The sequence below is a fragment of the Batrachochytrium dendrobatidis genome (genome assembly GCF_000203795.2).
Source record: "Batrachochytrium dendrobatidis JAM81 unplaced genomic scaffold BATDEscaffold_8, whole genome shotgun sequence".
In the NCBI taxonomy this organism is placed as follows: domain Eukaryota; kingdom Fungi; phylum Chytridiomycota; class Chytridiomycetes; order Rhizophydiales; genus Batrachochytrium; species Batrachochytrium dendrobatidis.
In genome coordinates this window covers 71,478-86,572 of record NW_006281106.1, presented here as the reverse complement: position 1 = coordinate 86,572, position 15,095 = coordinate 71,478, and the positions used below count along the sequence as shown (strand labels likewise).

At 37.7% G+C, this 15,095-nt stretch overlaps 7 protein-coding genes across 7 annotated transcripts; 2 read left to right on the top strand and 5 right to left on the bottom strand.

Moving 5' to 3' along the window:
• Positions 1–719: 719 nt before the first annotated feature.
• BATDEDRAFT_89822 (uncharacterized protein) lies at positions 720–1,400 on the top strand (the record flags this gene model as incomplete). Its single annotated transcript, XM_006680067.1, has 1 exon — positions 720–1,400. The coding sequence occupies one exon, from the start codon at positions 720–722 to the stop codon at positions 1,398–1,400; it is 681 nt and encodes a 226-aa protein (XP_006680130.1).
• Positions 1,401–4,072: 2,672 nt separating this feature from the next.
• On the bottom strand, positions 4,073–4,942 carry BATDEDRAFT_89847 (uncharacterized protein; the record flags this gene model as incomplete). Its single annotated transcript, XM_006679974.1, has 1 exon — positions 4,073–4,942. One exon carries the CDS (start codon positions 4,940–4,942, stop codon positions 4,073–4,075), a length of 870 nt encoding a protein of 289 aa, XP_006680037.1.
• Positions 4,943–5,943: 1,001 nt separating this feature from the next.
• On the bottom strand, positions 5,944–6,531 carry BATDEDRAFT_12339 (uncharacterized protein; the record flags this gene model as incomplete). The annotated part of the gene is made up of 1 exon (XM_006679735.1): positions 5,944–6,531. A coding segment is annotated over one exon (588 nt), but the record flags the coding sequence as incomplete, so codon positions are not given.
• Positions 6,532–7,132: 601 nt separating this feature from the next.
• On the bottom strand, positions 7,133–7,426 carry BATDEDRAFT_30220 (uncharacterized protein; the record flags this gene model as incomplete). Its single annotated transcript, XM_006679886.1, has 1 exon — positions 7,133–7,426. The coding sequence occupies one exon, from the start codon at positions 7,424–7,426 to the stop codon at positions 7,133–7,135; it is 294 nt and encodes a 97-aa protein (XP_006679949.1).
• A 1,240-nt stretch (positions 7,427–8,666) lies between these two features.
• Positions 8,667–9,091, bottom strand: BATDEDRAFT_89845 (uncharacterized protein; the record flags this gene model as incomplete). Its single annotated transcript, XM_006679973.1, has 3 exons — positions 8,667–8,813; positions 8,881–8,977; positions 9,042–9,091. 3 exons carry the CDS (start codon positions 9,089–9,091, stop codon positions 8,667–8,669), a joined length of 294 nt encoding a protein of 97 aa, XP_006680036.1.
• Positions 9,092–10,583: 1,492 nt separating this feature from the next.
• On the top strand, positions 10,584–11,645 carry BATDEDRAFT_89823 (uncharacterized protein; the record flags this gene model as incomplete). Its single annotated transcript, XM_006680066.1, has 1 exon — positions 10,584–11,645. One exon carries the CDS (start codon positions 10,584–10,586, stop codon positions 11,643–11,645), a length of 1,062 nt encoding a protein of 353 aa, XP_006680129.1.
• Positions 11,646–13,655: 2,010 nt separating this feature from the next.
• Positions 13,656–14,375, bottom strand: BATDEDRAFT_89844 (uncharacterized protein; the record flags this gene model as incomplete). Its single annotated transcript, XM_006679972.1, has 1 exon — positions 13,656–14,375. One exon carries the CDS (start codon positions 14,373–14,375, stop codon positions 13,656–13,658), a length of 720 nt encoding a protein of 239 aa, XP_006680035.1.
• Between the last annotated feature and the right edge of the window lie 720 nt (positions 14,376–15,095).

The following is a 15,095-nucleotide window of genomic DNA, read 5'->3' as shown; positions in this document are numbered from 1 at the left end:
CGAAGAGTGCTTTTCAAAATATCTGATCAAAGGGTCATGAAAGCATAATACGGTACTATGACCAGGAAACAGAATACTATCTAGTTTGATAGTAGCTCACCACAAGCAATTAAATAACCCTGTGCCATGAGTTAACCTATAAGGGTTAGGGTTGATTTGATATACAAAACATACAAATACAATCGAGTGCTTTCAGTCCTATAATTGACACCAGTTCCAATACTCTACTTTCTACTAATTGTTTAAACTCATTGACCAGTCTGATGAAATTGGTTGATATTTTATTCGTACTGACTGTAGCAGTAACCACTAATGCAATACTGATACCGTTTAAAAAAGATGGTTTACCTCATGCATCAAGCACTTCCAGTCAAGTGTCCAGCCCAACTAATGATCCCGATTTAGACACTTTCGACCAAGACTGGCAAGAAGTAATTGATGCAATTGATTTAAGCATTTTCAATCAAGACCAACATCAACCAGTGGATGAACCCAGTTCAGGCACTTCCAGTCAAGTGTCTGGTTCAACCAATGAGCCTGTTCCAGAAATTCCCGACAAAGACTGGCAAGAAATAATGGATATAATCAATTCAAAAAAACCCAACCAAGACCAACAACAGCCCATAAATCAGCACAGTTCAAGTACTCTCAGACAAAGTCGAAAACGGCAAATGAACCAACACATTCCAAACACTCCCAACGAATATTGGAAGCTCATAATGAATGAAATCGGTTCAAGGACTCGTGAAGACTGGCAAAAAACGATTGATGCAGTGATTTCAAAAGTTTACAACCAGGACCAGCAACAACCAATTGATGAACTGGGTCCAAGCACTTCCAAACAAGATTGGAAAGCCATGATCGACAAACCCGATCCAGGTATTCCGAAGAACTGGCGAGACTTGATTGATCAAGTCAATTCAATCAATTCAAACCAGGATCAGCAACTCCCAATGGATCAACCTGGTCCAAGCACTTCCAAACGGGGCCGGAAACGCCTAATTGATCGAGTCAGTCCAAGCACTTCCAGTCAAGCCCAGCAGCAACCAATTGACCAAGATAGGTCTGCCAACACTGTTACAAATCAAGTGGCTGGATTAAACGGAAGATATCGGGAAACCTTTAATCGTATAGAAAAAAAACTTGCAGCGTTTACAGTAATAAAAAAGAAAAAGCTGAAAGCATATCGTAGATATGTAAACTTTGAATTCAAACAACAGCCAGCAACGAGCCAAAAGATATCGGAGTTACAATACATCCTGGAAGCTAAAAGTCGATTGAAACAAGAGTATATAACGGCAAGGAACAAAGTAAACGATATCAGACAACAATTGAAAAGGTTTATGAAAAGGCATGCTTTGGATTTTGAGGAGCCGGAATCAGATTCGGATTCGGATTGATGAATTTGATTTTGAATAAATTTAAGCTTTCTGATGTTGATATTTGTCGAGTATTGTGAATGGGTCAACAACCATATTATTGATTGCGTACTGCATGTAACTATCAGTTGGACTTGCAATCACTTGTCAGTTGCATGATATCACCAACTGACCATGTCGTGTATTTTACAACAAACGTAGCAATACATTTGTTCAAGTCGGATGTAGATTGTGTCATCGACTGGTTTGATATTGGTCAATTAGTGTTGTTTTATGTCAATACAACACCATCAATACCACACCGCATATATTGCATTTCAAACTGACATAAATGGACTGCTAAATAACACTGTCGGTGTGTAGTAAACAGTCAGTGCCATCGTTGATGGTGATTGGCATACAAACAACAGTTGCATTACTGACATGTGTCATCATTGTTGTTGAACTAGATCGTAATTGTATTCGTGATTCAGAACACAACAGAAACAACAAACGCCGGTTCAGAACTATTCCAGTTCAAATCATAGTTTGTGAGCATCATATCACTGACACTGTTTATAATAATTCATAATGTATATTGAGTCAATAGTCAATGTCAAGTACAAAACTACAACCAATATTCAACATTGTTTATTCCAAACCAACAGTCAATCACTGCAAGATAGTGTTCAACTCTACATGAATGCGATTGTATACCATTTTGGTTTCAGCTGTAAATTTGAGCCATTTCGATTTGTCCAAACTTTGTTTCTAATCTGTGCGATTTATTGCGGATTCAGTACAAGGGTGAACAGATCTGATATTTCTACTCGAGATACTGGAGTGTCTTGATTGAATGCACTTTAACAAAGCAGTCAATACTCTGCTGTTTTGTTGGATCACATCAATTGATATACTCTTGGATACTCGTGACTAGTTTACTGTGTTGTATTTGTTAGATACTGATTGTGATCTAGTTGGATATCACGGATAGCAACGATCGACATGACAGTGGACACTATTGGACATGTACACTGTAATGTGACTGTCAGCAACCATCACCATCAGTGTGTATCATGTGTTTAAAAAGTACTCGCATGCATTGGATTCAACACCACGTTTGTGATTGGGTTTGATTTGGAATGTATTGGTGGTGTTGTATTGCATATACCAGTAGATTGTGTGATGATTTGAATGACATGATCATCCATTGTGGTTCATGTACACGATGACAATCTGACCTGTTGACACGGCCAGTTTGTTGAACGACCTGCCAATCTCCAATTTGATTATAGTACAATGTCACTCATTCAGTGTAGCAGCGACAGATTGCCGAGTTTGATGTTGATCATGTTGTGATACAATCAGCAGTGTATGATGTATACAGTCTACATTAACCTAAAATGACTGTGTAGTCATACCAACGGAAGAATCATGGTTTGAAATACTGCAACAACAGGCTGTTTGATGCTGTTGTGTCCGAGTGATCCAAAACATGACCAATTGGACAATCAGTCAAGTATTTGGTATACAGTGACAGTATATGCTGTAGTAATGGATTGTAAATGTGATGATAACTATCCATAATCAGAGCGATAATCTGGCATTACCTGATTATGGATACATGACCACAATTGGAAATATCGACACAGCACACTACTGAGGTTGATTATACACCAACAGTGATGCTTGTATATTGATTCACCCTACAGGGTGTTTCTGAGCTTGTCCGCCCTACATGGTGTATTTGGCGTTTTCTAAATATCCATTTGAAAAGTGCTGATTGTCACCCTTGAAACTGCCGTCATTATAAAACGGCAATCATGTACCAGATTCAACCCATTTTCATCACACTACTCTATACAATGTTGATTACTCTAGAATGCGTTCTACTTGCGTTACAAGCGGTTGCTGCAGTTCGACTTGCATTAGAATCACCAATTGGAATTACCAGTCCATCAAACAATAGGCTATCAAAACGATCACCCGTTGAATTGGATGATGATATTAGGAAATGCTACACAATGAAATCTAATATTGATGGAGTTGATGTATGTATCATGCCATTTATTGTAATGTGTGTGATGTGTTCAAGCTGTGCATGCATTGGATCAGTTTAATATGGTATACTGCTGCAAATACCATGATTATCACATTCCATTAGTATGTGTGATCATATTGCACCAATCGACCAGTATACGATCATTGTATATTCAACATATGGTACTTGACACACGACAGAGTTGATACTGCGACTGATGTGTGATCAGTCAGGCTATTGATGCAACCATTTTGACACCACAATCAACGAGTCAAACCAGTCAAATTGGTCGGATCTGATATCAACACACATGACTATTGTTGGTATTGGTATTGCATGTGCCAATACGACATGACAAGCAATATCATATCGACACAATACACACATGCATGTCAGCATCATCAATGTGTACAACTATGCAATATACAATCAACTGTATCGTATTGGAAATACAAGTGTCGATGTACAATATGATATCATGCCAACCAAGACTGTGTGCAATAATCAGATATAATATTCAATATCAAAAGGTAATTTTATTTTATTATATTCAAACAAAAATACAGTGAACACGGTTGAAACTAGTCCATATTAGCAATCAAATCAGTTGGGTGAATCATCATTTTTGGGTCGACTTCAGCTTGATCCGAGGTATTTTTAACTCAAAGAAATTTTATATACGAGAACGTCTGGAAGCTCTTTGTGTACTGGAAGAAGTTGCCTGTGTACTGGATGATGTTTGAGTGGGTTGAACTATAAACGTTTCGCTTGATGATGATAAACTCTGGGCTTCACTAGTAGAGACTTGCTCGGATTCCGACTGCTGGTTTAGTCGGAGAATGAGAAATTCGTATATGCTTTCAACAAAATCACGATTTGATTCCAGAAACTCCATGCAAGAAAAAAGTAATAATGAATCCATATCATTTCCGAACAGGAGTTCTGCGAGTTTTTCTTTTTTTAAATGCGATTGCAAACTAAAACCAAAAAATTTTTGACTGAGTTCCAGGCGCTCTTTTCGAAGCTTTTTGAGTTTCTCTCTCGCTTCTTTAAGCATCAGTTTAGAATTTTGAACCATTTCTTGACACATTGGATTATTCTTGTTTTGCTGATATTTATATACCAGCTCCAAATATTCTTTATACAGCTGGTCTATCAACTTTTGTTGGCTACGCCTTTCAGATTTGACCAAGACATACACTTTTTTCATCTCTTGATATTCTCGATCCGTTTCTAGGTAATCTTTGATTAAACCTATATCACTCTCTGAAAGTTGACTAATATCAACTAAACGTGTAGCTTCTTCATAAGAAATTATCCGATCCTCGAATACAGTACTTGTAATTTCAGTGGGCTGAGCTGTTGAAGTGCTAGTTTCAGTACTTGTAGCCGAACTGGGATTGACTGGATTGGCTGTAGTAACCGAGCAGATGGCCAGGATTGATGACAATACTGTGACTGCGAGTTTCATTTTACTGGTTTGATTAAGCAAGTTGTATATGGTTGTTTGATGTGTCGGTTTTGGGTCGTATTTATCTGTCATTAAATGGATAATATTAAAAGCATATTCCTTGGATGACCTTCCTAAGGGATTTGTGTTGTCAGGGTTGATGGTGTTTTGCCATTAATGTGGCTTTAAAGAGGTCTCTATTTATATGATAACCGCAATATTGGTTAAATCGCTGTTTGATTATGCATTCCAGTATCATATGATTGATTGTGTATTCCACCCTTTTCCACCCTAAAAAGGGTTGGTGCGCCACAATATGGACAAGTAGGTACATGTTTAAACAAGACCATCTAACAACTGAATGTCAGCTCAGTTGTTGGATGGTCATCAATATGTGTTGTGGTTGACATGATTCAAACATGTCGTGGTTTGGTGATATTTTACATTCAACTCGACACGATCAATCATCACTGCACATTGTCCAGTAATTCAATCAATCAACTGAATCAATACAATGCAGTTCATGTTGCAACCACAATGTCACATTGATGATCAATGACTTGCAACTGTTGTGTTGGCATTGCATGTTGTGTGCTATTATATCAACATTGATTGTCACTATATAGTTGTATCAACCACACATCATGATCATATATCATGATTGACTCGTATTCTGGATTGATGCACTCATTCCACTCCATTGTATTCCATTCCATCACTCAAACACAAACATCGTATGACTTGTTGATTACTAATACCCATATTGATCGAATACACACTACATGACACATGTCAGATTAGCGTATACATTCCACTATATAGCACATCATGTTGCTGATACCACGCATTGTGATTCAACAGTCAATCTGTATTCGAGTTCAACTACAACTGATCGTGTCAATCATAATATACACGACCAATTGTAGTCGAGTTGATCCGACTGAATAGAGTCCGAGTCATCATGTTCATATCAAACCATCACAACTCATTGTTGTAAAATCACAACCTCACAATCAATTATCAACGATCAAGATTATACTTCTGCTCATATCTGTATTTGTTGTATGCTGCTGTGATTCGAGTTCGGGCTCTTGTCAATTCATCTCGATAGCGTTTGGCTTCAGCTGGTGATTGAACACCTTGAATATACTGCGTGGCATCATTCCACAGTTCAGGCGGTACGTGTGTCTTGTCAAGACTCGAGTTGTCCATTGTGATTGTTGTGGAGCCACATGCGCAGTCGAAACAATCCGACAAGATGGATTCACTACAAAAAATGTCAGAATCTTGCAGTGTCCTGGTTGAGTTGGATCTGCAAGTTCAAATGATTGTTCTTTGTGTTGGTATCGATTGGGATAAACTGCACATCGACCATTTGGTACTTCAAGCGATCCTATATACTGATTGCGTGGTGATTCTCGATCAATGCCATACACATCTCTCCAATACATATCAGATGCCATTTCATAATCAAAACAATCAGCAGCCTCGCGGAAATCGAGTTTGGGTGTGGTGATATTTTCCACGTTGTAGTAATACAGTCCAGTTGCAACAATCGATTCGTTAATTGGACCTTCATTGTGCCAGTTTCCCTCGTCGTATTTAGATTTGGATGGTGTCAGTTGAATGTTGGTGAGTTTGACAATGACTTGTAGATTACGACCACGCAGTGACACTGGTTTTGCCGATTCATATTTGGATTCAAAATGTTCCGGAAGTGTTGGTACATACAGGGACGAGTGACTCGAGTGTCTGGTTCCATATCATCATGATCTGACTGGTTTGGTGGTTCAGATCCCTTTGTGCCATTGTGAATATCAATATACTTGAACACTGGATCCATCGTTCTGAACAGACTTTCAAACATTGGGACAAAACATTTGAATATTTTGGCAATGCATTTGTACATGTCTCGATGCCATATCGGATTCAGATTGTTGATGTATGAGTTGATGGTCACACTGCCATCCTGTTCGACACGGAATTCACTCGGAAGCCATTGGAACTTGCGTGATATAAACTCGGGACTGCTGTCAATGATGGGCATATCTGAAACAAGTTGAGTCGATAACAATATATCGCATGGTACCATTGTGGTGTATTTGAATCGTATACTCAGTGGTGCAATCATCGTTTGTCCATATACAACACTGTACATTGATGCATCAATCAGATTGTGCACCATTTGACCAGTGTTGTGATTTGATCCATGTTCAATATCCGATACATTTGTCATCAATCGCGTGTGTACATTGTCAGGTATGCCATTGTCCAGTATATACGTCAGTTCAACAGGTCCTGGGACAATTGTGCCAAATCCATCACTGCCACTACAAACAAGCTGTTTGACAAAAACCCCGAGTTGTTCCAATGCAAGATTAAATGTTGATGGTGATATATTCTGATCGAGTGAGTCAGTCCTCCATTGCTCCACAATATGCTGGTTTGTGATATCGATCCACCACATGGATTTGCAAAGTATAGATTGCAGATATTGGATATACTGCATCTCGACAAGTGTGCGTACCTCTCCACGTACATATCCGGCCATTCCAGAACTCGTATCAATTTTGACATTGTCGTTGTATGGCTGAATGCTCGAACTAGCAGTCTGAACCCGATGCTGAAAACACATTCCAATGATCTGCTCAGCAACCCTTCTGCTTTTTCCATTGCAGTCAGTATTCAAATCTACAATATCCATTAGATTTTCAAACATCTCGCCTTGATCCAACTCGGTACGTATTGAACTGTCGGAATGATTATCGGCAAAATCAACAATTGTTTTGATTAGTTTTACAATACTAGTGTTACTACCATAATCATACAGATTTACATCTCTACGTGAATAAATAGTGATGAGCTGCTTTACAATTCCATATTCTTGAAACACATTGATCATCTCGGCCTTGTTTGTAGATTTCTGAATCATGTCGCTGACATTATTAAACAGGTACAAAGAGTCATCTATATCGACATCACACACTGATATCGTCAATTGCTCAAAAACCAACGATCGTACAAGCGATACAGGAAAGTCGCGCATACCAGATGCAATTGTTCCTGCTATCCAGATCATGCGCATTTTTAATGCAAAGTCGTTGCTGTGTTTGATACACAAGTCGTTCAGTGTTTGAATCAAATCCAGCCTTATCAACTCGGCTGAAATCACTTCACAATCTGCATGTTTGCAAAAGTTCTCAATAGCAGCAATACTTTCATAAATCACTTCTTGATCGACACTCCTGTATTCATGTCATGTCATATCAATCCAACCATGTCAAATTTACCAATTGTAATGACTGGACACACATTCATGCATAACACCACATACCTGAGCGTATTGACTATTGCTGGAATGATGCCACATTCCATTGCTTTTACTCGGTCATGACGATGAATACTCCGATACATGGTTTGAAGATTTTTGATAAACCCAACAGCAACTAGACCATTGGATGATTCCAGTCGTGAAACAAGTCTTGACAGCACGATGCCAAACTAATGATATTGTTCAATGTCAAGTATACAACCAAATCAACATGACATGACATGACACTGTCCAAACTGATCCAATATTGTATCATTGTAAACATACATTTCCATCGTCAATATCATGACAAACTTGCAAGAACAGGCCAATCGCCAATGTGAGCACTTGTTGATCAGAATCGTGAACAATAATCTCAACCATTGGCTTAAAATCAATTTTACACTCCTCACTCCAGCGTTTATATTTGTATAACTCTGTACATGTGTTTATCGCCTATATGCATATTGACACTAGATGAGTTGAATGTCAATCATTTGATCAATATCAATCATGACTTGCCGCCATTTTGACTTGACGACTTGGTGATTGCATGAGTTGTACAATTTGATTGCTTAGTCGTTGAGATATTTTGAACTCATTATTACTGTACACCATTCTCAAAAACACTGCAGTAAACTTCATTACTTCGATCTACACAGCACATGTTGATTATTTTAGTCATGAACAACAATCCATTATTGTTACAATATATGAATACCTGTAAACTGGGTCGATTATACTCCAAATACTTGGCTGTGATATTTTCCAGTCCAATACTCTGTAAGCGCTGCAATACATCTGTAGACTCTGTCACTCTAAACCAATACAAAGTCAGAAATGATTTGAATTCATCAATAATACAATAACTATTAAACTTACTGCGATTCTGTTCTTCCAACTCCAGTATCAACACAAGCAGTCTGTCCCATATTTCATCAGCCTTGTGTAGTTGAGCATCCGTTGTTAACAGTTTCAGATCTTCCAGGTGTTGGATCAACTCTTTCATGTTATCATCCAACTTCATGTTTGATAAAATTAGTAAAGTTGAATTTTGATCAAGTTTTGATGGCAATTTCATTCATGCGAATGTCCAACAATTGCCGAGAATTGTTTGTTTGGATTGTTGTAAAACACACAAACGAATTGTTCCATTTTAGTATTGTTTTGATCAGTTTTTTGTAACAAAATTGGATTGTTATCAAACATGCATTTAGAAATACTGTAAATTAATATTCTGAATGTGATCGTTGTGGATTTGGTTCAATAAACAAACTAGTTTACTACAACACATGGTAATGGATTACTAAACATCATCATAAATCGGATGTGATCAAATGGACTGGACTGAGATCAATGACAATCGCATTACAAACAGTGTGTGGTGATTAAACCATCGAGTATTTCCAAATACAAACTTGAATGAAAAGTCTTGCCACAAGACTGATCAACTATATTACTGTTTACACTGTGGTATTATTGATGTATTGGAATACTTGGTGTTCAGATACACAATGATAATGGTAGTACAACTCATGGCAGTTGTACAAACCAAACGTGATTAAAGCCAATAATAATGTCAGACAAGATTGGATAATGAATTAGCGTGTAAATCATCAACATTGACCAAGATTGATTGAAATGGTGAGATTGAGTTGGATGGTGATGAACACAACAAATGAGTGTACAGAGTTGTATTGACAACATTGAAGTCAAACACAATACATGAATGTGGGTTCAAACTTGGTGGTCGTACAATGTATGATTACTAAAAGTGCACAAAGATAGACTCAGCACTACAGTCTGATTGTGTGTCATATGATGATGGTTGTATATCGAACAAGTAATGCAGTCAATATGTAATATCAACTAACCGAGTATGCAACCATTGTATATTGTAATACACAATAAGTCATTGTTGGATGAATACCAAATGGATTATTTTACTGAATACGGTTGTAAAACAAAGCGTTTTGTGGTTACACAACACCCTTAGGGTGTATTTTTCAAAATATCTGATAAAAGGGTCGTAAAAGCATAATATGATATTATGGCTAGGGAGCATCATACTATCTAGTTTGATAGTAGCTCACCACAAGCAATCTAATAGCCCTGTGTTGTTGGTTAAACTAAAAGGGTTAGGGTTGGTTTACTATACAGAAATATAAATATGATGAAATATGTCCAGTTTTATAATTGACATCAATCTCAATACTCTACTTTTGTACTAATAGTTTAAACACATTGATCGATTTGATGAAATTGGTTGATATTCTATTTTTACTGACTGCGGCAGCAACCGCTAATGCAATATTGATACCGTTTAAAAAAGATGGTTTACCTCATGCATCAAGTACTTCCAGTCAAGTGTCCAGCACAACCAATGAGCCTGTTGCATACACTTACAATGAATACCAAGAACCAATGGATATATCTGAGCCAGGTACTTCCAACCAAGATCAACAGCATTCGGTAAAGTCGAGTACTTCCAGTCAAATATCTGGCCCAACCAATGAGCCTGTTGCATACACTTACAATGAATACCAAGAACCAATGGATATATCTGAGCCAGGTACTTCCAACCAAGATCAACAGCATTTGGTAAAGTCGAGTACTTCCAACCAAGATCAACAGCATTTGGTAAAGTCGAGTACTTCCAGTCAAGATAAACAGCATTCGGTAAAGTCGAGTACTTCCAGTCAAATATCTGGCCCAACCAATGAACCTAATACAGACACTTACAATGAATACCAAGAACCAATGGATATATCTGAGCCAGGTACTTCCAACCAAGATAAACAGCATTCGGTAAAGTCGAGTACTTCCAGTCAAATATCTGGCCCAACCAATGAGCCTGTTGCATACACTTACAATGAATACCAAGAACCAATGGATATATCTGAGTCAGGTACTTCCAACCAAGATCAACAGCATTTGGTAAAGTCGAGTACTTTCAACCAAGATAAACAGCACTCGGTAAAGTCGAGTACTTCCAGTCAAGTGTCCAGCACAACCAATGAACCTAATACAGACACTTCCAATGAATACCAGGAACCAATGGATATATCTGAGCCAGGTACTTCCAACCAAGATCAACAGCATTCGGTAAAGTCGAGTACTTCCAACCAAGACAAAAAACAGTCAATGGACAAAGAGCCGGGAAATACTGGGTCGAATCAAGTGACTGAATTAGGCAAACAGGATCAAATGATCTTTGATGATATGAAGAAAAGACTTGTAGCGTTTAAAGAAATACAAAAGAAAAAACGCAAAGAATATTCTGAATATAAAACTGCTGGACGCAAACAACAATCAGGGTTAGAAAAAGGGGAAAATATATCTGGATCAAGGCACGATCCAGAGTTTGAAAAGAAATTGAAACAAGAGTATATAGAGGCAATTACAAGAGTATTCGGTGTCCAACAAGAATTGAAAGCGTTTATGGAGAGGTATGGTTTGGAGTTTAAAGAGCCGAATTCGAATTGATGATGTGTCAATGAATTTAATTTTGAATAAATTTAAGCTTTCTGGTATGTGTTGATGTTTGTCGAGTATTGTGAATGGGTCAACAATCATATTATTGATTGCGTACTGTGTTGGGTATTACATCAACAGTTATTTGGTTGTTGATTGATACATTGGCATGGCTTGTTCCATATACATCAATGACACTGTTATTTAGTGGTCCATTTACATCAATATGGTTGCAAGTTGTTGTTATATGACGTATTATGGACATGGCTTTAATATTGCCATCCGATTCCATCACATTGTTGCTGATACATCATTGTAACACTACATGTCTCCAATACTGGCATGCTGACATGTGGTGCACCAAGTTGATTGTATCGCTACGTGACATGCTCCAACCTGTTTGGATTATAGTCGTGCAACATATTGATATCATACACATGTGATACTGGCCACCAACAAAGTGAGCAGTGGTATCCAATTGATTATCCAATCCCATAATTAATGCATTTCAACAATTTTACGAGATACCATTTTACTATTTGGAAAAATATCCAATCATGACATTTCAATCGAGTGTCATGAAATGCAACACGGTTGTAACCCATTCAGATATGCATACATGTGTAGTCACAATGGTATTTGTTGATTATTCAATCAAAATGACAATGATTCGTGCAGTATCTGTTCAAACATATGCCATGGTACACAATCCGTACAAATATAGTGATTTGTTGGTTGGCTTTGACAACTTGTATCAATGCACACCAATCAACACGAACATGTTCAACAATCGGTATGTATGACTGTTAATGTGTCAATGGAATCTATTTAGTTGTAACATATTGTACTGAATTGGTTCAGATAGTTGTCAGCATTGTAATACAACTGCATTGCTGAATTGAACGTGTGTATCAATGTCATAGTGGATCATGCAGTGTAGCTCAGTCGATGATATGCAGTTTATCACACAAACTGTCTGTAGCCAAACATGTAATCAAACATGTGGTTGAATACATTTTATTTTGAATAAACGAGTGCTGAGATACAGATTGTGTGATGATTTGATGCAGACAAACCATATTCGTACCGTGCAAACATTGGCTGGCAGTGTTTTTTGTCAGTTACATCGAGTGTTTGTTCAAATAGGTCGATTCAAATGGGTTGCATATAACCGACTAATCCAGCATTCATCCATTGTCAAACAACTATAATGCACAATACCACCAAGTGTGCAATCACACCTGCACTGATCAGTCGTTGCACAGTATGCATCGGTCAATGTCAAACATATGTGTGTCTGCAACTAAATTGCAGTCCATGACACATCCACACGATCCAACATGTCAAATCATGTATTGTGAGTCCAAGATTGATCAAAAACCTGATCATGGTAAACACAGCATGTTGTTGCATATCAGACTCGATATATCAAGTGACAGTTGCACACTGGCTGATGGTGCACAACGTATCAGTCACAATACATGCACGGTATTGCATTGCAGTCATTGGATGATAACTGGTTGCAATGTGATACCGATCGACATACATCAGCATGGTGTGATGTGACCATAATCATAGTGGAATGTGTTGGAGTTGACATTGTGAGTTGACAATCGATACACCATGCACATGAATGGAACATATATATTCGAGTGTGGTTTGGTTGGTGTCAGGTTGATCATGCAATCGTATCGGTGCAACGAGTGAGTGAGCTGATGGTGATTTGAACCCATTTCAACAACAAGGGGTTGACAGTCATGGATTTGCATGCATTCAATGTGTGTAGCACACCGAATGATCAGTCATGACAGCACATAGTAGTTGATTGGTGCAATATGATCAAACCATTAGTATAATACACTATTGTTTGACAATACACGATGTTTATTGAATGAATGATATTGAATGCATGACACATGACAATTAAACCAACATGCAATACACGCTGCATTACAACATATACTGGATGAGACTGTGATGGTTCACTCAACTCCAACAATGTAACGAATCTGGTCCAAAAGTTTATTTCCAAGCACCAGAATCTCGAAGGATTACACCATTCTTGGATCTTGGCAATCGTTGAAATACACCATTGTAGAAGCTACGGAAGCAACTTGTAAATACAGGGTATCTATTTAGATATGGTCCACCACCAGTATTCGTTTCTTCAGTTGAATGATGTTCCATAAAGTAATCTTTAAGTTGCCTTCGTAGCTCGGTATTTAACTGACATGCTTGTGAATGTTTCCGGAAGAGTATACTTAAATTTTTCCAAAGTTTTTTGAAAGTTTTATTGCGGCTAGTAAACGTAGATTCGAGTTCGGCAATCTCCGACTCGTTGCTCGAAGGGTTATTCTTGAGATATTCAATTTCATTTTTCAGCTCACTGATCATTTTCTTTTTTTCGTCAACTTTAGCGTTTTTCTTGTCAATATCTTTCGATAGTCTTTCAAGTTTACGTGAATTTGATGCAAGTAGTTGGATCATTTTCAATGCATCAAAACTAATCGGATAGCAATTATTCATATATATAGTATATGGACTCAAAGAATTTGAATGACTAGTCCCGCTAGTTGCAGTTGCACTAGGAGATGCTGATGAAGTGCTAGTTGCAGTTGCACTAGGAGATGCTGACAAAGTGCTGGTTGCAGTATTTGTAGTCGAACTGTCAAGAACTGGATTGGCAACAGTGACCGAGCAGGCAAACAGGATCGATGACAATATGGCGATCGAAAGTTTCATTTTTACTGGTTTGGTCAAGCAAGTTGTAGATTATCATTTGGCAGATTGATGTTTAGGTTGTATTTATATGTTAGTGTATGATATTGTAAGCATGCTTTTTGAACGACCGTCCTAAGGAGCTTGTGTTATTGTCAGGGTAGTTTTGAAGGGAGTTGTGTTTACATGATGATTCGTTGTTCAAACTGAAAGTCGATATTAGGGTTGAATTTCATTAAAATATGCTGTGCAACGACATCATGCGGCAAGTATATTCTGATCATCACAAGATGGTATTGAAAGCTTTGATGTTCAAGTGAAGTGGTTACTCATCAACATGCTGCACAATGATAATATGCTGTGATTATGCAATATCAGATCATATTAGTGTTCATGTACATCATTTCGACTACAAAAAGATCAATGTTATGCACTATTAAATAAATAGTCAGTTTTATTATATCCATCAACTTGCTAATTTTGTATTACACGTTGTTTGACTGCTCATTCCCATTATGGATGCATCAACTACAACTGATCAAGCAGTCGTACCTGAATACACTCGCCACACTGTCAAAAGTCACGCAACAACTCTCAATAAACTCGACTGAATACAATTCATTAATGACAAACTGATATTATATGTATTTTTAATGTGGTGTGTCCATGTTTGATTGTGTGATATGTTCAAGCCGTGCATGTATTGGATCAGCCCAGTGTGTATTGTAGTTGTTTAATACACGA